The 23,296-nt window shown below is 51.6% G+C and overlaps 1 protein-coding gene across 5 annotated transcripts in view; it reads left to right on the forward strand.

The window, feature by feature from the left end:
• Window positions 1-23,296, forward strand: part of FOXK2 (forkhead box K2) — an 833,912-nt gene that overhangs the window by 629,575 nt on the left and 181,041 nt on the right. For all 5 annotated transcript variants that reach the window (XM_069654528.1, XM_069654525.1, XM_069654526.1 and 2 more), the window contains one exon: window positions 21,732-21,907. In XM_069654528.1, coding sequence (XP_069510629.1) covers window positions 21,732-21,907 — 176 coding nt within the window. The remainder of the gene's footprint in view (window positions 1-21,731; window positions 21,908-23,296) is intronic.

Genomic DNA, 23,296 nt, shown 5'->3' on the forward strand with positions numbered 1-23,296 from the left:
ACGAGAAGAAGTACCGGGTCCCGGACGCGGCCCCCTTGTGCCTTCGGGCACAGCCGACCCCGGACTCGGTCGTCTCCGCGGCGGCCAGGAAGAAAGCGGGGGGGGTGCGGCCTCTACGTCGACCTCCCCGCCCGACGGCGAGGGAAAGAAATTGGATACGATGGGACGCAGGGTCATCTCGTCTGCAGCGACGACGATTAAGGCCCGCTACGACAGGGAGTTGTGGTACAAACTGGCCCCTCTGCTGTACTTCCTACCGGACGACAAGAGGGCGGATGCCCTAGAGATCTTACAGGAAGGTGAGGTGGCGTCGGACCACGCCATTACGATTGCGACGGACATCGCTGACACTGGATTTCGCCAGTTGGGCAACGGCGTGTGCCTTAGGCGGCGTGGATGGCTCAAGGCTACTGACTTCCGTCAGGACGTGCAGACCAGAGTCTTGGACATGCCGTTCGACGGAAACAACCTGTTTGGGAATACAGTGGACGATTCCCTTCAAGCCATCAAAGCAGACACGGAGACGGCCCGGGCTCTTGGGGTTCTCCAGCAACGGCGGCCGCCCTTTCGGAGCGGCGGAGGCAAACGGGGTGCCTCCAAAGGTTCCGGCGGCGGATTTTCCTCCTACCGTCAAGCGGCCCGTTCGTCGTCGCAGGAAGCGTACAGGGGACGAGGCAAGTCGGGCGGACCCCGCCGTCGTCGCCAAGGAGGTCAAGGCGGCAAAGCCTTGTCGAAGCAGGACTGAACCGGCCGTGGGGTCGGGCCCCACCGAAGCACCCCGGTGGGAGGCCAGCTGGCGAGCTTCGTCAGCGTGTGGGAGCTGTGGGGGGGACGCCCTAGCCCAGGGTCACGCGCTCGAGTTTCTAAAGAGGTGCCCGCGCGTCCCCCCTGTGGCCAGGAAAGAACATCACGTTCCTCAACTTCTCTTGGAGGTAAAGGCATTCCCTCCTCGGAATGATGTCTTCTTGCATTTACCTCATCCCCCTCTGCAGGCTCCGGATGCGCCCGTTGCAGGAGTTCCTGGACGCGCGCTGGATCCAGACGACGGGCAGCTTCGAGGAGAGGATCGCACTCGACGAGAGTTTCCGACAAGCGATCCGGTGGTGGGGCACCCGCGCGCATCTGACGGCGGGCATGGACTTCCAGACCCCTGGCCACCAGGAGACAGTGACCACGGATGCCTCCCTGGAAGGGTGGGGAGCGCACACCGAAAATCTGCACGCGAGAGGCCTTTGGCTCCCGACGGAAAAGTCCCTCCATATCAACGTCCTGGAGCTCCGTGCAGTGTTTTGGGCCCTCAGGTCCTTCCTTCCGTCCCTCAAGGGCAAGGTGGTGAGGATCTTCACCGACAACACCACCACCATGTTCTACATCAGGAAACAGGGCGGAACCAGGTCCCCAGCCCTGTCCAGGGAGGCGCAGGATCTGTGGCATTGGGCCGTCGCCCAAGGGATGTTTCTGGTGCTATATCTGGCAGGGATAAACACCATCGCCGACTCACTCAGCAGGGAGCTGCGCTCGTGCCACGAGTGGGAACTACAACAGGATCTAGTGGATCGCCTCTTCCGACGGTGGGGCACACCCCAGATCGATCTGTTCGCGACGGCGACGAACTCCAAGTGCCGGAGGTTCGCCAGCAGGTTTCCCCAGCCGAGGAGCATGGGCGATGCTTTCTCATTCCCCTGGGAGGGCCTATTTCTATACGCGTTCCCGCCATTGCCATTGCTGATCTGGCTCATCAACCAGCTCAAGAGGTCACGGTGCAGGATGATCCTCGTCACACCTGCGTGGCCGAGGCAGATATGGTTCCCGGACCTTTTGGACTTGTCAGCGTCCCCGTCAATCAAGCTGCCAGTGGACGCGGATCTTCTCTCCAGGGAAGGAGGCGCCATCCTCCATCACGACCCGAAGTCGCTGAACTTGCAGGCCTGGCTCCTGCAGCGTTAGAGTTTGGAGGATACGACATACCGGCCGACTGCAGAGAGGTTCTTGCAAAGGCCATGGCGTCCTCAACTCTTAAATGCTACGGACACAAATGGAAGAGGTTCTCTGTCTGGTGCCACGCACAGAAGATTAACCCTCTACGGATTACGGCTCCCCAAGTACTGCCGTACCTACTGACGCTGGCCAAGGCTGGACTGGCGCACGCGTCCATCAAGATTCATCTTGCTGCGATCTCCCGATACACCAGAACCACGGGGCGGACGTCTTTGTGGTCTCATCGTCTGGTGAAAGAGTTCATGAAGGGACTGTTCAGATCGTTCCCGTCGGTGAAGGCTCCGCCCCGGCGTGGGAGCTCAACGTGGTGCTGACCAAGCTCATGGGACCTCCGTTCGAGCCTCTGCACTCGGCTCCGTTGAAGTTCTTGTCGTGGAAAACAGCGTTTCTTGTGGCCATCACCTCCGCACGACGGGTTGGAGAGATCCAGGCCCTTTCCTGCAAGGCCCCGTACTTGACTTTTCACGACACGAGGGTAGTGCTCAGGACGCACCCCTCCTTCATGCCCAAGGTGCCGTCGGACTTCCACCTCAACGAACCCTTGGTGTTGCCTGTTTTCTTCCCGTCACGTTCGTCGCCGGCTGAAAGGACTTTGCACTCGCTGGATGTGGCTAGAGCGCTGAAGTTCTACGTGGACCGTACAAAGTGTTTTCGGAAGACGTCACAACTCTTTGTGAACTTTGGACCTGTCAATCAGGGGAAGGCTCTCTCGAAGGCTTCCATTTCCAGATGGCTCTCCGGCTGTATCATGTACTGTCATCGGTTGGCAAACCGACCGCTGCCTGGCCGTCCGAGAGCCCATTCCACCAGAACGATCGCAGCTACCACGGCGTTCCTATCTGGTGTGCCCTTGCTGGAAATCTGCAGGGCTGCTACGTGGTGGTCGACGCACACCTTCACGAAATTCTACTGCGTCGATCGGGATTCCAGGGAGGAGTCCAGGGTCGGCCAAGCAGTGCTGCGCAACCTGTTCGCCTAAGGTGAGCCTGGTGAGGAGGTAAGGTTTGCTTAATGTTGAGTTTGTTGTAATGCTTAATGTTGAGCCTTTGCCACCTCCCGTGGTTGTGCATGTGTGTACTGCTATGTATTCTTTATTCATGAGCATGTGAATCCATGCCAGACCCCATGCTGGAGAAGGAACAAGTTACTTACCTGTAACTGTTGTTCTCCAGCATGGGTCTGGCATGGATTCACATGCGAACCCTCCCGCCTACCCCTCTGCGGCTCTTCACTTGGTCATACTGCCACTTCACGTGCTACCAAATCTGAAGATGGCTGCCAGAGGCGGGGCTTAGGGAGAGGGCAGTCATTGGCTGTGGTCAGTATGACGCAGAGATCAGTGATTGGTTACTACTATGAAAGACAGATCAGAAACGAAACTGATAATGGTTTTTTCTTTACCGAGGATTCCCAGCCTGACAACGGGGAATATTCATGAGCATGTGAATCCATGCCAGACCCATGCTGGAGAACAACAGTTGCAGGTAAGTAACTTGTTCCCTCTTCGGCCCTCCAAAGAGGGGTACCGATTCGAGACATATATGCGGCTGCCACATGGTCGTCTGCAGATACCTTCTCAAGATTTTACAACCTGGATTCCTCCTCTAGCCAAGAGACTAGGTTTGGCAAAGCTGTGTTGCACTCTGTTCACTCTTGAAGGGAAATATGGCAATTTTACTCCCACCTCCAGTTACACACCACTGCTATGGGAGTCTATCAAGGTAAGGAATACGTCAGAGGACACAATCCCTTCGAAGAACAAGTTACTTCTTACCTGGTAATGTTCTTTCGATGGGATGTTCCTCCGACGTATTCCTTATCGCCCCTCCCATCCATCCCCTCAGTAAAACTTCCCTTGTGGTTACAGCTTACGCTCCTTCTGGGTCACTAACCAATTCATGTAAAACAACTGTTAACCTCAAAACGGAACTGAGCAGCGGACACTGCGCGAGTTTATCTATACACATGAAGACGTCGGCGCCGATACGGAGGCTGTCGAGGGACATCGGCTCGAGGGACATCGACGCGCAGCGCCCTCTACTGGAAAAAAAAAATCCAAGGCCAGCAAGCTGGCGATAATCTATCAAGATAAGGAATACGTCGGAGGAACATCTAATTGAAAGAACGTTACCAGGTAAGAAGGAAATTGTTCTTCTATATTCTAAATTCTTATCACACCTCCTTGCGTTGGTACTGTTTTGGGAGTCTTTCATAGATATGGAATACGTCGGAGGACCCAATTCCCTTGAACAAGTTACTCTTACCTGGTAACGTTCTTTCGGTGGGATGGTCTGACGACGTATTCCATATCGCTCCCTCCCTGCCTTCCCCGCTACAGAATTTCTTATGCGATTGCAGCTTACGTCTCCGCAAGGCTTTGTGTGGTCAGACTGGGAGAAGACTGGTGCCACACGTTCTGGGAAAAAGCCACAACTGAGGCTACGGGTGTCGTGCGTCCTACTTATAACATCCAGTGACGTCGGCCGTCGGAGGAGGTCCTCGAGAGCGGCATATCGACGTCATCGACACAGACGCCGAAAGATTTTCCGAAGGAGCACAGCTGTGGTGATTACTGTCATAGATATGGAATACGTCGTCGGACCATCCCATCGAAAGAACGTTACCAGGTAAGAGAGTAACTTGTTCACCTCTCTCCTAAATACAGTGTCAGCTTCAGACCCTGAATATCTAAGCAAGCATCCAACTCCAGAGAGTCTAGTTGTACAGGCAGAGATGACAAAAGATTTTACGCTATGTCAAAAAAAGTATTTTCGGCATGCAGTATGGCGCTTAAATATTTCATCGCCACTTGCACGCTAGCAAGATTCAGCCACACCCTTTGGGAGTGTGCTTCATCTGCGGCTGACTGTCTTCCAGATGGGGAAGAATGAGAAGCATTCTTTTATTTTTTTATAACACATTTTTTATTGTTTTTTTGCATTGAAAACCAGTCGTTGAAACCAACAACATACAATACAGTGATTCTACTTTCATACAGTCTTACATACTATACATTTTGGGGTTCAGCTACTCAACAGATTGTATCTCTTTTGTGTGGCAACGTATTATACGGCATACAAACACGCACTATCATTTCCCAAGGCGTAGTTCACTTATCAGGAGCACAGTTCCCATTTCTGCCAGATTTTGTGGTCTTTCCCAGGGGAGCCTCTGGCGGCATATATTCTGTTCCATCGCAATGCATGCGTCCACATCTGCCACCCATTGATCAAAGTGTGGGACGACATCTGAGCCCCATAGCTGTGCCACATTTCTTTTTGCTAGGAGAAAAAAGTAGTCCAACCTTGAGAGCGATGCATGCGCGCCCGAGTGGTACGAGTATTTGCATGCGTCCGGGTCTAGGTCTCGCCACACATCCCTCAAACCCAGCGTGGAGGTAAAAGTGGCCAGTTTGGTGTGAATAACAGGGTTCCTTCCTCATATGTGCGTGGGATCTAATTCAACATTCATCACCTCATTAAAGTCTTCCCCCTACTATCCAGGTGTCTGCTAGTGTGTTGGTCAGAATAGGTGTGATTTCCTCTATTAGGGGGTGACATAAGTGTTGGTGGAGAGTATACGGCCAGCATCGCAAGGGTTTGGTTCCACAGGTTGCCAGTTATGTTTACATATCTTCCCCCTGTGTCCTGGATTACTTTGGAAATTGTGAATGAAAGGTTTTTATGTAGTAGGATTAGTGCCCCTCGAGATCCATTGAAAAACCAGCGTGTCTCACAGTACGGTAGTTAGATCTTTTAAAGAGGTTGCATATCTCACCCACGAGGCGGGTTTCGGTGAGAAGTACAATATCAGGTTTTTGCCTATTTATGAATTGCATCACCAACCTCCTTTTGATGGTAGACCCCAGACCATTGACGTTCCATGTCAGGAGTCGCAGTCGCTGTGTATTAGCTCCTCCTGTGGGTGTCATTGCTCCAGTGTGTGTGTGTGTGTTCGTCGTTCAATGTCTTATGCGAGGTGCATGCTGCCACGTTGCATTGTGCGTTACTATCGTTATGTGTCTGTGTCTCGTAACTTGGGAACCCTTGTTTTGAATCACAAACAGAATGTGCCCCCTTTCCCTCTCCCCATACTCCATCCCCAACTGAAGCATCTGTCGCCCTATGAAAGTTTTTACTATGGACTCGATATTAACCTATTGTTGACGCTAGTCAACACAACATAAAGACACTGCACAAGAACAGATGCGCAGAGAGAACCTACTTTTCTCCAGCATGGGGTCTGGCATGGATTCACATGCTCATGAATATTCCCAGTCGTCAGGCTGGGAATCCTCGGTACAGAAAAAAATCAGTATCAGTTTCATTTCTGATCTGTCTTTCCTAGTAGTAACCAATCACTGACCTCTGGGTCATACTGCCCACAGCCAATGACTGCCCTCTCCCTAAGCCCCGCCTCCGGCAGCCATCCTCCGATTTGGTAGCACGTAAAGTGGCAGTATGACCAAGTGCAGAGCTGCAGAGGGGTAGGCGGGAGGGTTCGCATGTGAATCCATGCCAGACCCATGCTGGAGAACAACAGTTACAGGTAAGTAACTTGTTCCTTATCCAGCATGGGGTCTGGCATGGATTCACATGCTCATGAATATAAGATTACATAGCAGTATATAAGATTACATAGCCGGCCTCCCACCGAAGCACCCCGGTGGGAGGCCGGCTGGCGAAGTTCGTCAGCGTGTGGGAGTCCATCTCCACCAACCGTTGGGTGCTGGAAACCCTGGCCCAGGGGCACGCCCTTGAGTTTCTAAAGTGCCCTCGCGTGCCACGCGTAGCCAGGAAGGAAAACCACATACCCCAGCTGCTGCTGGAGGTAAGGGCGATGCTCAAGAAAGGTGCCATCGAGCTCGTCCCAAAGAAACTTCGGGGTCTACTCAAGATACTTTCTCGTAAAGAAGACAGGAGGTTGGCGTCCCATCCTGCACCTGCGGCGACTGAACAAGTACATCAAGGCTCAGAAGTTCTGGATGGTCACCCTCCAGCACGTGCTGGGAAAGCTGGAGGAGGACGATTTCCTGTCGTTGTTGGACTTGGAGGATGCCTACTTCCACATCCCCATTCTAAAAGGACACCGGAAGTTCCTCAGGTTCGTGGTCCAAGGACGGCACTACCAGTTCAAGGCCCTCCCGTTCGGATTAAAGTCGGCACCCAGGGTATTCACCAAGTGCCTAGCACCGGTGGCGGCGTGGCTACGCCTGCAAGGGATCCACGTCTATCCCTACCTGGACGACTGGCTCATCCGAGCAAGGACAAGGGAGCTCACCGTAGAACACGCAGCAAAGACCGTCCAGCTACTCACGGACCTGGGGTTCTCCATCAACTTCCCCAAATCCCACCTGGTCCCTTCGCAGGTCGCCCTGTTTCTGGGAGCCAAGCTCGACACAGTGGCAAGGCTGGCCTCGCCGTCTGACGAAAGCCATCCGGGGCAAGGTGCAATGCCTGCTAGCCACGGACGTAGCCAGGGTAAGATCCATCAAATCCCTTCTCGAGATGATGTCCTCCTGCATCTATCTGGTACGCCTGTGCAGACTTCGAATGCGTCCACTGCAAGAGTTCCTCGACGCACGCTGGATCCAGGCGACGGGCAGCTTCGAGTACAGGATACCGCTCAACGAGACCTTCCGACGAGCGATCCGGTGGTGGGGCACCTGCACTCATCTGACGGCGGGCGCAGATTTTCAGACCCGAGCTCACCAGGTAACGGTGACGACGGATGCCTCCCTGGAAGGGTGGGGAGCGCATACCGGAGATCTCCACGCAAGAGGCCTTTAGCTCCCGGAGGAAAAACAGCTTCATATCAACATTCTGGAGCTCTGCGCAGTGTTTTGGGCCCTCAGGTCCTTTCTTCCGTCCCTCAAGGGCAAGGTGGTGAGGATCTTCACCACCAACAACACCACCACCACCACCATGTTCTACATCAGGAAGCAGGGCGGTAACAGATCCCCAGCCCTGTCCAATGAAGCCCAGGATCTGTGGCACTGGGCCTTCGACCAGGGGATGTTTCTGGTACCCTTTCATCTGGCAAGGATAAAGAACACCATCGCCGACTCACTCAGCAGGGAGCTGCGCTCGTGCCACGAGTGGGAGATACGCCAGGATCAAGTGGATCGACTCTTCAGGCTGTGGGGCAGACCCCAGGTCGATTTCTGTTCGCGACGGCGACAAACTCCAAGTGCCAGAGGTTCGCCAGCAGGTTCCCCCAACCGAGGAGCACGGGCGATGCTTTCTCGTTCCCCTGGGACAACCTGTTCCTCTATGCTTTCCCGCCGTTGCCACTGCTGCTCCGGCTCGTCAACCAGCTCAACAGGTCCCGGTGCAGGATGATCCTCGTCGCTCCGGCATGGCCGAGACAGATCTAGTTCCCGGACCTTCTGGACTTAGCGTCCCCACCAGTCAGACTGCCCGTGGACGCGGATCTTCTCTCCAGAGAAGGAGGCGCTATTCTTCATCACGACCTGAAGTCGCTGAACTTGCAGGCCTGGCTCCTGCAGCACTAGAGTTTGGAGGATATGATATACCGGCCGACTGCAGAGAGGTTCTTGCAAAGGCCAGGGTGTCCTCAACTCTCAAGTGGTATGGACACAAATGGAAGAGGTCCTCTGTCTGGTGCCGGGCACACAAGATTAACCCTCTACGGATTACGGACCCTCAAGTACTGCTGTACCTACTGTCGTTGACCAAGGCTGGACTAGCTCACACCTCCATCAAGATACATCTGGCTGCCATCTCCAGATACACCAGGACAACAGGACGGGTGTCCTTGTGGTCTCATCCCCTGGCGAAGGAATTTATGAAGGGACTATTCCGCTCGTTCCCGCCGGTGAAGGCCCCAGCCCCGGCGTGGGAGCTCAACGTGGTGCTGACTAGGCTCATGGGGTGCTCCTTTCTAGCCTATGCCTACGGCACTGTTGAAGTTCCTATCGTGGAAAACAGCTTTTCTTGTGGCCATCACCTCCGCATGGCGCGTGGGAGAGATTCAGGCCCTATCTTGCAAGCCTCCATACTTGACTTTTCATGACAGGAGGGTGGTGCTCAGGACTCATCCCTCCTTCATGCCCAAGGTGCCGTCGGACTTCCACCTCAACGAGCCCTTGGTGTTGCCAGTTTTCTTCCCGTCGCCTTTGTCGCCGGCCGAGAGGACTTTGCACTCGCTGGATGTAGCTAGAGCGCTGAAGTTCTACGTGGACCGCACAAAGAGTTTTCGGAAGACGTCACAGCTTTTTGTGAACTTTGGACCTGTGAATCAAGGGAAGGCTCTCTTGAAGGCTTCCATTTCCAGATGTCTCTCCGGCTGTATCATGCACTGTCACCGGTTGGCAAACCAACCGCTGCCCGGCCGTCCAAGAGCCCATTCGACCAGAGCGATCGCTGCTACCACGGCGTTCTTGTCTGATGTGCCCCTGCTGGACATCTGCAGGGCTGCTACGTGGAGGTCGACGCACACCTTCACGAAATTCTACTGCGTCGATCGGCCAAGCAGTGCTGCGCAACCTGTTCGCCTGAAGGGCCTGGTGAGGAGGTAAGAGTTGCTTAATGTTGAGTTTATGTATTGCTTAATGTTGAGCCTTTTGCCACCTCCCGTGGTTGTGCATGTGTGTACTAATATGTAATCTTATATTCATGAGCATGTGAATCCATGCCAGACCCCATGCTGGAGAAGGAACAAGTTACTTACCTGTAACTGTTTTTCTCCAGCATGGGTCTGGCATGGATTCACATGCGAACCCTCCCACCTACCCCTCTGCGGCTCTTCACTTGGTCATACTGCCACTTTACGTGCTACCAAATCTGAGAATGGCTGCCGGAGGCGGGGCTTTTGGAGAGGGCAGTCATTGGCTGTGGGCAGTATGACCCAGAGGTCAGTGATTGGTTACTACTAGGAAAGACAGATCAGAAACAAAACTCATACAGATTTTTTTCTGTACCGAGGATTCCCAGCCTGATGACGGGGAATATTCATGAGCATGTGAATCCATGAAAGCCTTGATCCATCCGGCCAAGGCCTCTATCAAGACAGTCGCGGCGGCCCTGGCTCAGCCTGTGGAGACTACACCAGTGGTGGGGACCCCGGGGCCCAGAATCTCCCTGCCACCGCGGAGGGAGTCCTCTTTCATGCCCATCGACAGGACCCCTCAACCTCTGAGGAGGAGCTGATCGAAGTCTTAGGCCACGGCTCTGGCGTGGAAGAAGGCCATCCTATCGGGAGGGACCAGTGACGCAAGACAACTCGGCGGCCATTTTGTTGGCTATACAGTCCTTATGCTCGGAGATAAGGACAAGGCTGCCGTTAACACCAACGGAGGAACCGCTCCCGACGGGGGACCCGGAGCCAGGCCCTTCTGGGAGCCCTCCCCCTAAGAGAAGAAGGATTCACCCTCCACCACCTTTTCAGCCATCGCGCCCTGTTCAGCCCTCCTCCCAGTCCACGACACGTGGGGATGATACAGGGACTGACACGGCCGTGACAGGTACAGACGACGAGGTTTACGACGAGGATCTCCCGTCGTCACCTCCCACCCGGGCTTCCGCGCCCGACGAGATTGGATCGTTTTACTCCATGATCGCCAGAGCATCTGAGCTTTTCCAGCTCTGCCCGGAAGAGAAGAAGGAAGGTTTCCTTTATCAACGGCACGAGACCAAGAGGAAGACGGTCCTCGCTGTACCTCTACTAGACGATATTTGGGATGAGGGCCTCGCCCTCCTCAAGAACCCATCCACGACGCCAGCTAGAAGGGATCGGTACGAGAAGAAGTACCGGGTCCCGGACGCGGCCCCCTTGTGCCTTCGGGCACAGCCGACCCCGGACTCGGTCGTCTCCACGGCGGCCAGGAAGAAAGCGGGGGGGGGGCGTGGCCTCTATGTCAACCTCCCCGCCGGGCGGCGAGGGAAAGAAATTAGACACGATGGGACGCAGTGTCATCTCGTCGGCAGCGACGACGATTAAGGCGGCCAACGCCTTGGCTATCGTAGCCCGCTACGACAGGGAGTTGTGGTACAAACTGGCCCACCTGCTGGAATTCCTACCAGACGACAAGAGGGCGGAAGCCCTAGAGATCTTGCAGGAAGGAGAGGTGGCGTCGGACCACGTCATTACGATTGCGACGGACATCGCTGACACTGGATTTCGCCAGTTGGGCAACGGCGTGTGCCTTAGGCGGCGTGGATGGCTCAAGGCTACTGACTTCCGTCAGGACGTGCAGACCAGAGTCTTGGACATGCCGTTCGACGGAAACAACCTGTTTGGGAAAACAGTGGACGATTCCCTTCAAGCCATCAAGGCGGACACTGAGACGGCCCGGGCTCTTGGGGTTCTCCAGCAACGGCGGCCGCCCTTTCGGAGCGGCGGAGGCAAACAGGGTGCCTCCAAAGGTTCCAGCGGCGGATTTTCCACCTACCATCAAGCGGCCCGTTCGTCGTCACAGGAAGTTTACAGGGGACGAGGCAAGTCAGGCGGACCCCGCCGTCGTCGCCAAGGAGGACAAGGCGGCAAAGCCTCGTCGAAGCAGGACTGAACCGGCCGTGGGGTCGGGCCCCCACCGAAGCACCCCGGTGGGAGGCCGGCTGGCGAGCTTCGTCAGCGTGTGGGAGTCCATCTCCACCGACCGTTGGGTGCTCGACGCCCTAGGTCAGGGTCACGCGCTTGAGTTTCTAAAGAGGTGCCCGCGCGTCCCCCCTGTGGCCAGGAAAGAACATCACGTCCCTCAACTTCTCTTGGAGGTAAAGGCGATGCTCAAGAAGGGCACCATCGAGCATGGTCCCAAAGAGGCTTTGGAGCTCCAGAGTTTACTCAAGATACTTCCTCGTGAAGAAGAAGACGGGAGGATGGCGTCCCATCCTGGACCTACGACGACTGAACAAATTCATCAAGGCACAGAAGTTCTGGATGGTCACCCTCCAACACGTCCTGGGTCAACTGGAGGAGGGTGATTTCATGTCGTCGTTGGATTTGGAGGATGCCTACTTCCATATTCCCATCCTAAAGGGACACCGAAAGTTTCTCAGGTTCGTGGTCCAAGAGCGTCACTACCAGTTCAGAGCCCTTCCCTTCGGATTGAGGTCGGCACCCAGGGTGTTCACCAAGTGCCTCGCACCGGTGGCGGCGCAGCTGCGCCGAGAGGAGATCCACGTCTACCACCTACCTGGACGACTGGCTCATCCGAGCAAAGACGAAGGAGCTCGCCGTGGAGCACACGGCAAGGACCGTCCAACTACTCACGGACCTGGGATTCTCCATAAACTACGCCAAGTCCCACCTGGTGCCCGCGCAAGACGCTCTGTTTCTGGGAGCGAAGCTCGACACAGTGTTGCTTCTGGCCTCTCTGTCGGAGGAAAGGGCCATCTTGGGCAAGGTGCAGCGGATGCTGGCTGCGGACGCGGCCAGGGTGAGGTCCATCAAGTCCCTCCTCGGAATGATGTCTTCTTGCATTTATCTCATCCGCCTGTGCAGGCTCCGGATGCGCCCGTTGCAGGAATTCCTGGACGCGCGCTGGATCCAGACGACGGGCAGCTTCGAGGAGAGGATCACACTCGACGAGAGTTTCCGACGAGCGATCCGGTGGTGGGGCACCCGTGCGCATCTGACGGCGGGCATGGACTTCCAGACCCCCGGCCACCATGAGACAGTGACCACGGATGCCTCCCTGGAAGGGTGGGGAGCGCACACTGAAAATCTGCACGCGAGAGGCCTTTGGCCAAGGAGGCGCAGGATCTGTGGCATTGGGCCGTCGCCCAAGGGATGTTTCTGGTGCCGTTTCATCTGGCAGGGATAAAAAACACCATCGCCGACTCGCTCAGCAGAGAGCTGCGCTCGTGCCACGAGTGGGAACTACGACAGGATCTAGTGGACCGCCTCTTCCGACGGTGGGGCACACCCCAGATCGATCTGTTAGTGACGGCGACGAACTCCAAGTGCCGGAGGTTCGCCAGCAGGTTTCCCCAGCCGAGGAGCATGGGCGATGCTTTCTCGTTCCCCTGGGAGGGCCTGTTTCTATACGTGTTCCCTCCATTGCCATTGCTGATCCGGCTCATCAACCAGCTCAAGAGGTCACGGTGCAGGATGATCCTCGTTGCACCTGCGTGGCCGAGGCAGATATGGTTCCCGGACCTTCTGGACTTGTCAGCGTCCCCGTCAATCAAGCTGCCAGTGGACGCGGATCTTCTCTCCAGGGAAGGAGGCGCCATCCTCCATCACGACCCGAAGTCGCTGAACTTGCAGGCCTGGCTCCTGCAGCGTTAGAGTTTGGAGGATACGACATACCGGCCGACTGCAGAGAGGTTCTTGCAAAGGCCAGGGCGTCCTCAACTCTTAAATGCTATGGACACAAATGGAAGAGGTTCTCTGTCTGGTGCCACGCACAGAAGATTAACCCTCTACGGATTACAGCTCCCCAGGTACTGCCGTACCTTCTGACGCTGGCCAAGGCTGGACTGGCGCACGCGTCCATCAAGATTCATCTTGCTGCGATCTCCCGATACACCAGAACCACGGGGCGGACGTCTTTGTGGTCTCATCGTCGGGTGAAAGAATTCATGAAGGGACTGTTCAGATCGTTCCCGCCGGTGAAGGCTCCGGCCCCGGCGTGGGAGCTCAACGTGGTGCTGACCAAGCTCATGGGACCTCCGTTCGAGCCTCTGCACTTGGCTCCGTTGAAGTTCTTGTCGTGGAAAACAGCGTTTCTTGTGGCCATCACCTCTGCACGAAGAGTGGGAGAGATCCAGGCCCTTTCCTGCAAGCCCCCGTACTTGACTTTTCACGACACAAGGGTAGTGCTCAGGACGCACCCCTCCTTCATGCCCAAGGTGCCGTCGGACTTCCACCTCAACAAACCCTTGGTGTTGCCTGTTTTCTTCCCGTCGCCTTCGTCGCCGGCCGAAAGGACTTTGCACTCGCTGGATGTGGCCAGAGCGCTGAAGTTTTACGTGGACCGCACGAAGTGTTTTCGGAAGACGTCACAACTTTTTGTGAACTTTGGACCTGTCAATCAGGGGAAGGCTCTCTCAAAGGCCTCCATTTCCAGATGGCTCTCCGGCTGTATCATGGACTGTCATCGGTTGGCAAACCGACCGCTGCCTGGCCGTCCTAGAGCCCATTCCACCAGAGCGATCGCTGCTACCACAGCGTTTCTATCTGGTGTGCCTTTGCTGGACATCTGCAGGGCTGCTACGTGGAGGTCGACGCACACCTTCAGGAAATTCTACTGCGTCGATCGGGATTCCAGGGAGGAATCTGTTCGCCTAAGGTGAGCCTGGTGAGGAGGTAAGAATTGCTTAATGTTGAGTTTGATGTAATGCTTAATGTTGAGCCTTTGCCACCTCCCATGGTTGTGCATGTGTGTACTGCTATGTATTCTTTATTCATGAGCATGTGAATCCATGCCAGACCCCATGCTGGAGAAGGAACAAGTTACTTACCTGTAACTGTTCTCCAGCATGGGTCTGGCATGGATTCACATGCGAACCCTCCCGCCTACCCCTCTGCGGCTCTTCACTTGGTCATACTGCCACTTTACAAGCTACCAAAACTGAAGATGGCTGCCAGAGGCGAGGCTTAGGTAGAGGGCCGTCATTGGCTGTGGTCAGTATGACGCAGAGATCAGTGATTGGTTACTACTACGAAAGACAGATCAGAAACGAAACTGCTACTGATTTTTTTCTTTACCGAGGATTCTCAGCCTGACGACGGGGAATATTTATTTATTTATTTAAATTTATATAGCGCGCAAGCAGCCCAGGGGCATTGAGGCGCTGTTACTTGCAATAACTTAGTTACATGGTACATATGATAGCGATTGTTGACACATTATGAGTAGTACAGGAAATCATACTGTTACAAATATTGCATTAGGGCGTAAATTACAAACCTAAATGATAAGTATTTGTGCTGATGTGTCGGTCCTTATGTGAAGAGGGTAGTTTTCAGTGTTTTGCGGAAGGTGGTGAGGATGTGATATTCATGAGCATGTGAATCCATGCCAGACACATGCTGGAGAACAACAGTTACAGGTAAGTAACTTGTTCCTTCTGTGCTGATGGTGTCCATTTTCCTTCCCATAGACGTCCGTGAGTTGGCAATAGCGATCATCACGTCCTTAAGAGATTGTCTTCACTGTGTTCTATTGCATCGGTTTTGGGTTGTTTTGGGTGCGGGGTTGGAACTGTTGTATATTGATCCATTCTGCTCTGTGTAGTGGATTTCTTGCATTTATCTTTGCCCATGCTCAGATTGCAGTGGCTGTAGCGTGGGTGATTTCCTTTGTTTCTGTCGTCGGCCTTGTAGTGCTCAGCATTGGGTCTGATGGGACGACCTTGTGTTTATATATGTAACAGTGCCGCCTGTTCTGCTTATTCGTGCCAGGAGTGGAGGTCACCGGTGATACAGCATGTAAGCCTTCCTTTTTCAGGGGTCCATTTGTAACCTATGCACCGGGTGGTGGCCTTTCGCATATACTTCCTTTTGCAGTAGTCATATACTTGTGAATAGTGAGTCTTCCGATGAGTTTATGGGTATGGCCTTGGTCCCTGCAGATCAGTAGCAGCACTTTCCCCTCACAAGAAGGGCATTTGCTATGTTGTTTAGTGTCTTCAGTCGCACAGCCCCGTATTTCTCGTGTGCGCCTATGGTCTAGCTTGCAGGACGGGGCTCCCACGGGTTTCTTGCGTCCTGGTCTGTCTAGGGACTACACTTGTTGATATGCGAGGGGCTGTGGGTATCTCTTCCCTGACCGTGGATCCATATATTTACTATGCAGCTTGTTTTGGTTGCGCTGTATATCACTGATTGACCTTGCTGTTGTGGTGGGACCCGCAGGCCAGTGCCTCCAAATTGCTGGCGGTAGTTTGTCACTGGCACTACAAATTTGCTGCGTGTAGCTTTCCCTAGTCGACCGCTGCAGATCTGCAGGCCCACAGGGGGGGCTGGGGCCGTCGATTAGTGCCTAGTGTGTTGGGAGCCTCCCCGCTGCCTCTGGATTTCTGTGGGGGGGCTTTGGGGCCACGTTTTTCCCGTCGTGGCGTTTAAGGCTCATCAGCGCGTCGTCCTGGTGCTCTCCCCCCGCTGCCAGAGATCCGTTATAGCGATTCCAGGGTGCAGGCGCGCCGTAGTTCCCGGGAGCTTGGGGGAGGGGGAATCGTCCACAGCTGCGGTCCAGAGTAGCGCTTTGGGGCAGTTCCGAGCGGGCTGCTTCTCACCTTGATCGGTTCGCCGTTCTCTGGTGTGACTCAGCTGATGGTCCAGTACAATGCCGCGTTCGGGGCGGGGTGACGTTCTCCGAATTGTGCTTCCACTCGTTCTGATCAGGCAATCGCAATCTGTGGCAGTGCTCCGCTCCTATTTTCCAGTGCACCTCTGATTGCGATCTGTGGTGATCGTGTGCCGCAGGCCAGGATCGTTGGTAGTTGTCTGTGGCATCCATTTTGAGTTCAGCTTGGCGACGGTTGTGTCCGCTTTCTGCATTCAGTTTCTCCGCGCCTGCACAGCGTTCCGGGCTCAAACTGCTGTCGATTGTTACCCCAGGTCTCCGCTATCTGGAGGTATCTTCTTTTCTAAAAATGAGGTTAGTTTACTCGGGATTTAATCAGGATTCAGCTGACGGCCACATGAGCACAGAGGAATCACGTCCTCATTGTGTGCTTGCTGGCCACGCCCCCCCCAACAAAAAGCATTCTTGAACATCATCAAGGATGGGAAGGATGCAATGTGTGAGTCCCTCCAAACAGGCATGGACTCTGCTGACAGCATCAGCAGAGCCATGGTGGCGAGTAACACAATCCGCAGATTTGCCTGGTTGCGGAAGTCTGGTTTTGCTCCTGATGTACAAGCCAGACTTCTAAATATGCCCTTTGACGGCACTTACCTGTTTGGAAAAAAGGCTGATGACAGCCTGGAGAAATTGCAGACATCAAAGCAGCAGTAAAATCTCTTGGGGCTGCAATCCGGCAAACTCCAAATTGCCACACAGGTACACCTTTGGGGTAAGTCCTTTCGTTTTTACTCCGCATTCGGAAAAGGCAGAGGACCGCCAGCTCAAACGGGCCAGAGACGATTTACTCTTGGTGGACGGGTCAAAGGTACCAAATCCGCATCAGCAGGTGCTACTTTACCCTCAGCATCTGCGTCAGCCGCTTCTATACCCCTCTGATGTCTCCCCTCACAAGACACCAGTAGGAGGCAGGTTAACTCAACATCTGGCAGAATGGCAGGCTATCGCGTCAGATGCTTGGGCATTGGAGACAGTTGCCCAAGGTTACTGTCTGCCTTTCCTACAAACTCCTGCCATCCACCAGGGAGCAACTCTTTGAAGTTTCCAGACCCGCTCCTTATGCTGGAGATTTTAGACCTGCTAGAGAAAGGTGCCATAGAACTAGTACCTGTAGCGGAGAGGGACATGGGTTGGTATTCCCCCTACTCTCTAGTACCAAAGAAGGACGGAGGATTGAGACCCATCTTGGACTTGCAAGAATTGAACAAATTCTTTAGGAAAGACAAATTCAAGATGGTAACCCTTTCTCAGATCCTTCCGGCCCTCCAGCTTCAAGACTGGTTGGTAGCTCTAGACCTTCAGGATGCTTATTTCCATGTGCCAATCCATCCCAAACACAGGAAATACCTGGGGTTCGCAATTGGCAACTCTCATTATCAATTTCGAGTTCAGCCATTTGGGCTGACCTCCGCCCGAGGGTCTTTACCAAGCTAATAGCAGTTGTGGCTGCAAGTCTAAGGAGGGAAGGGATTCACGTCTACCCCTACCTGGACGACTGGTTGATCAGAGTAGTATCTCTGGAACAAGCTCAGATCCATCTAGATTGTTTGCCACTTCCTCCACAAGCTGGGCTTCTCCCTCAACTTAAAGAAGTCACAGATGATACCATCACAGAGACTCCAGTTCAGTGGAGCAGTCCTGGACACATCCCTGGGAAAAGCCTTGCCACCAGAGGTGAGGGCTCAAGATATTCTACAGATGGTCACCGGGTTTCAAAATGCCCAACGTCTCCCAGCCTTCGACTTTTTGAGGTTGCTCAGCCTCATCGGCATCCTGCATCTTCCTAGTGCCAGAGGCTCGCCTGAGAATGAGATCTCTCCAGTGGGCACTAAGGACCCAGTGGTCACAATTCTCAGGGAGCATGTCAGATCTCCTTACTAATTCCGGACAGAGTGACTCAAGACCTTCATTGGTCGGCACATTTCAGTGGTTGGAGGAAGGAGAGTTCCTGCGAATGTCAACCTTTGCAGTCAACAGGCGATTTTTTAGTCGCTGTCACAGAAGCGGCTCCATGGCAGGTTTCCTCGGTGCTAGGAAGCTGATATTCTGGGAGAAGGCAACTCGTGGCACAAACTGATGACCACCGGAGATTGATAGCTTGTTGAAAGTTATGCACAGCTGTGTCGTTGGACCTTACTGTAACTGCTTGACTTACTTACATTTCACAATGTTTGCTTCATTTGAATTGTGACCTTGAGTAGTTCATCTATTTTGCTATATACGAGTCTGAATAGCTTCAGCACTACGGTTCTTGTCAAAAACATTTGTCGCTTTACTCCCGATAGACTCCACTGAATTACATTTCCCGGCGGCACATATAACTATTTAACTTACGGTCTGGCGCGTTCGCATTGGTGCTTTTTAGCTGGATTGCACCAGAGTGGACTGAAATGCTGCTACCTGTCACCAGTACAGCTTGTTGAACGGTTATGCCTGGCGTTTTACTCAATTGTAACTACTGTGTGTTGCTTGACTTGCTTGCATTTCTCAAGATTTGCTTCATTTGAATTGCTCCAAGGAACTACATTTCCCAGCTGCACGCATAGCTCTTAATTTACGGTCATGCACGCTGGTACCTTTTTAGCAGGTTTGCGCCAGTTTGTGACTGATCCGTGTCGGTTTATGGGAAGTTGGAAAGCTACTGTGATCCTCTGTTGGGTGAGACTGCCTTTCAACACTCCTATTTTGTTCTCTATTTACAGCTTCTGGTGCTTTCTATTTTGCTTATGTACTGCAGTAGTATGCCTAGATTGGATCCATCTGCCGGGCCCAAATCTCAGCGTGTCTCAGCTATTTTACAGCGCTACCTTTCTAAAGCCGCTGTTGATACCGTTGCAGAAAGCAAGATGCAGCACAATTCCTCCCCAATAGCAGTTGCAGGGTCCAATGAGAGCACTAACATACCATTTTACCAAGCTCTCTAAATACATCAATACCTATATCCTCACAGGATTTAATTCATGATCTTTCTTGGGACATTTTTGTCTGATTCGCAGGAAGCTACTCACCCACTTTTGATTCCCCCTTCTGTAGCTGCTGAACAATCTCATTGTAGTTCACACAAAGATGGCAGTAATTTAGTGCAGCCAGCAGACCAAATTGATGGGCATAGTGCTATGCTGGCACAGGAAGACACATGCTTATTGAGTATGGAAGCTGTGGCTGAAACTAATACACCCCCTTTATCCCCTAATATGGCTTTTCATTGTATGAACTGGTTGAAATGTGCTGTGTTGAACACTCAATCTTTCGTTAAACACCCTACCGTTGTGGGTGTTTAACGAAGAGCAAGGTTTCATGGTGGAAGAATCCTGTAATTAAGACATTCATGCAAGGGGTAAAAAGACTTCACCTTCCCATTTCTAACCCAACTCCCAGATGGGATTTCAATGTTCTCACAAGATTAATGGACCTCCTTTTCAGCCAATGCATAGTACTAGTCCTAAGGCCCTCACCTATGACTGCCTTTTTAGTTGTCATCACTCCCATAAGGAGGTGTAGTGAAGTGCAGGACTGCTCAATTCAAGACCCATTTGTGACTATTCACAAAGACAAAGTGGTACTGCGCACACACCCATGTTTTGCGCCTAAATTCATTTCGAAGTTCCACGTAAACCAGTCAATCGAATGTCCTAATTTCTTTAAGAATCCAACACTATGCTGAAAGAAGCCTCCATGCACTAGATTTTAGGGGAGCAGTAGTGTACTGCCCTGAAAAGACTAAAGCTCTGAGGAAAGACAAGACAATTCTTTCTCTGTGGCAGCTGGTAGAGAAGAGGACCCCGTCTCTAAATCGGCTATTTCCAAACGGATAGTTAAATGCATCACACTGTGCTAATCTCTTGCCAAAACACACTTACCATTTACACCTAGAGCTCTCTCTACTAGGGGGACGGAGCTTCTATAGCTTTTATTGCAAAGGTTCCGCTTGATTCTATTTCCAAAGCAGCTACCTGGAGTTCTGTTCACACCTTCACACGTTACTACTTAGACACACGCACTCGGAGCCTGATTCTCGGGTGAGACAAGCGATGCGAAAACATCTCTTTGCTACTGTTCCTTCACACTTCCCACCACCATCTCTTGGTACTGCTTGCTAGTCTTTGCACAGCATGTGATTCCAAGCAGATTCATAAGCATCAGAAGACATACAGTTATCACCATAATTGTATTTCTGATGATTGTATGTGCTTAGATCGATTCCTCCCCTTCTTGGGGTAGAAGGAACATGGACATCTTACACCTTCTTTCTTCTGTACTCAATCGCGCATTTTGTAAGGCTTCCTCACGGCAGAACAAAAACCACCAGTGGGACCTCGATATGTGAAGGATTTTGTGTACACTACACGTCACTTTGGGGATAGTGTTAGTCACGCCCATGTCGACGTCCCTTTTCGATCTTTGAAGAAAGATGCCATACGCCACGATTACCACTATATGCACAGCATGTGAATCTAAGCAGATGCATTACTCCCCGTAATTGTATTTCTGATGATTTGTATGTCATTTTCTATGCAGGTTAAACCTCCAGGTAAGTGGCTTTCCCTGACCATTTTACTACCTAAAATAAGTTAAATTCAGCCTGGAGGCTATATTAAACCAGTCTCGTCCCTTTGTCACATGCACTTCCCCGCTGTGTTCATACCCCCTTCATCTGTAAAATGCTTCACAATGAATACCTCTGCAGATGTATTTTTTCTGCACTTCACGGACTTAAAACCAAATTATGAAAAAGTATCAATTAAAACTTGATTTTCACAAATCCAAATGTATGTTTACTTAAAACTTAAGTCGAAGGAAAACTGTCTAAAATTCACTTCTAGCCTCACTATCTAGAGCTGCACTGATGCCTTTAATTATGTCAGGAATTCCGTAATATTTTGCTGTAGATTCACATACAGCTTGTGTTAATTAGTTCAGAAAGAGGTATTGACCCTTACCTAATAGAGCTGCAAAATTACAAATGTCAATTTGTATCCAAATACTGTTTGTACCACAACGTTACATAATGCCATTATTTATTTTACATTAAAAGACCTGTCAAAATCCAGTCCTCCGTTGACAAAAATGTACCGTTCAGAGGTATGCTATTGTGTAAAGTTCCGACCCCTTTGTCTTTCTTACATTCCTCTGCTTTGGATAAAATAGTTGGGAGGAAAAAACGGAGTAGTGTGGACTGGGAGCATTGAGAGTTGCAAATAATATCATGCATTGGTTCTATCACAGACTCCCAGTCAACATCTAACTTAGTTTAGAGAACCAGTTCTCATACCTCAGTCTGACCACTACATCGTGGACTATGCTGCACAGCTAGTGACTTGGCAACTACTGGCATGTAGCATTTTTCATATTTAAGTGAGCTTCAGTTGTCTTTTGAGGGAATGAGAAGATGTGCAATGTAACGTATGATGTAATGCTACTTTATGAACTGTAATTAGTTTGTTTTGTGAAACCACAGAAGTGCACCAGCTTCTCCAAATCATTCAGGAGTGTTGTCTGCCCACTCCAGTGGAGTCCAAACTCCTGAAAGCCTGTCGAGGGAAGGCTCTCCTGTCCCTGTGGAATCTGAACCTAGCACTCTACAGCCAAAACTAGCAGTAATACAAGAAGCACGATTTGCACAAAGTGCACCTGGTAAGAACATAACTGGTTTTATATTTCCTTTGTAGCGTTAAAGTAAAATAAAGTGTCCCCACTTTTATGTTAAAGACTAACCATGAATGCTATTGTGCTTAGAAGTTTTCGAATTGGCAAACTGTTGTACCTCTCCCCCCTTCCCACCGCTCTGAAACACCTGTGTACGAGCGTGATACAAATAAAATATATCATATGTATTTCCATTTGTCGAGTGAATGTAAGATGCTGAAAGAACGGTGATGTGTTTTTAAGAAGTCTGTTACCAATAAAATGGTGATCTCGGTATTTAAATTGAGTGTTAAGGAACCATAACAGCATTGATACATTGTGTATTAATGGTATTTCGCTTAGCTTTTAATAGAATCTTCTCATCTTCTCAAAGCTTTCAGTACTGGACTCGATACACAAAAACATTTCAGTGGTAGCAGCAGTGCTCTAAGAGTCCAATTTCCTTTCCTTCATCTCTATGGGACATCAATTCTGGTTGCGGGATGGGGCCACAGCTTCTTAGTAAAGCTTATGTCTAATCTCTTATATTAAGTTTTAAGTGCTCTGTATTCAGGACAAACTACTCCCCAGCATGCCTGACGACCTCCCACACTCGCATCCATTCTCTTTGCTCAAGAGAATCTGACCTCTTTGCACCTGACACAGATACTTGTGTATTGTTGTGGGACTTTGTGCTTTCTTAATGCAGTTTGGGCAAGTAAGTGATTTAGCATCTTATGTCGCTTTTCCATTTCATGCCACTCATTTAAACAACGTATTTTAAGAAATCCTTCCATGCCCTTCTATATACATCATTGAATATAACTGACCTCAATAAAAAAGTCCTGTATATTTGGGGGCTCTTGGCTCTTCAATTTCGCACTTGCTTTCTTCTTTATAGAATGAGCTTCACAACTTACCTTATAATATCGACATATGAAGGCAATGTTTCATGTATATAATGTATACATTTACATTTCCAGTATGTGTTAGTAAAAATGTTTAATTTGATTTGCTACAGATAACTTGTGATCATTAAACCAATGTTCACCTAGTACAGTTTATACTCCAAGCAAAGTGACTCATGCTACATACAAACGTTTCTTGTGTTTTCCAGTGGAAGTTTTTTGTTTGCAGAAAGGCAGCAAAGGGTACCATCATGGACCGAACGAATGAAAGGATCAGTGCGAAGATGACTTATGTGTATGGATGATGCATGGACAAAGGATAACGTGGCTAGAACGAATGACGGGAGTAGTGCATAAAATGGTGGAGGGCATAAAATGGTTGAAGTGCATGGAACGGATGGGAGTGCATGGAACGGAATGCATGGAACGGGTTGGAGTGCACAGAATGGCGGGACGTACATGAAATGGTTTGGAGGGCATGGAATGTCTG

Source organism: Ambystoma mexicanum, chromosome 3q (genome assembly GCF_040938575.1).
Source record: "Ambystoma mexicanum isolate Mex_15411 chromosome 3q, UKY_AmexF1_1, whole genome shotgun sequence".
NCBI classification, from domain to species: Eukaryota; Metazoa; Chordata; class Amphibia; order Caudata; family Ambystomatidae; genus Ambystoma; species Ambystoma mexicanum.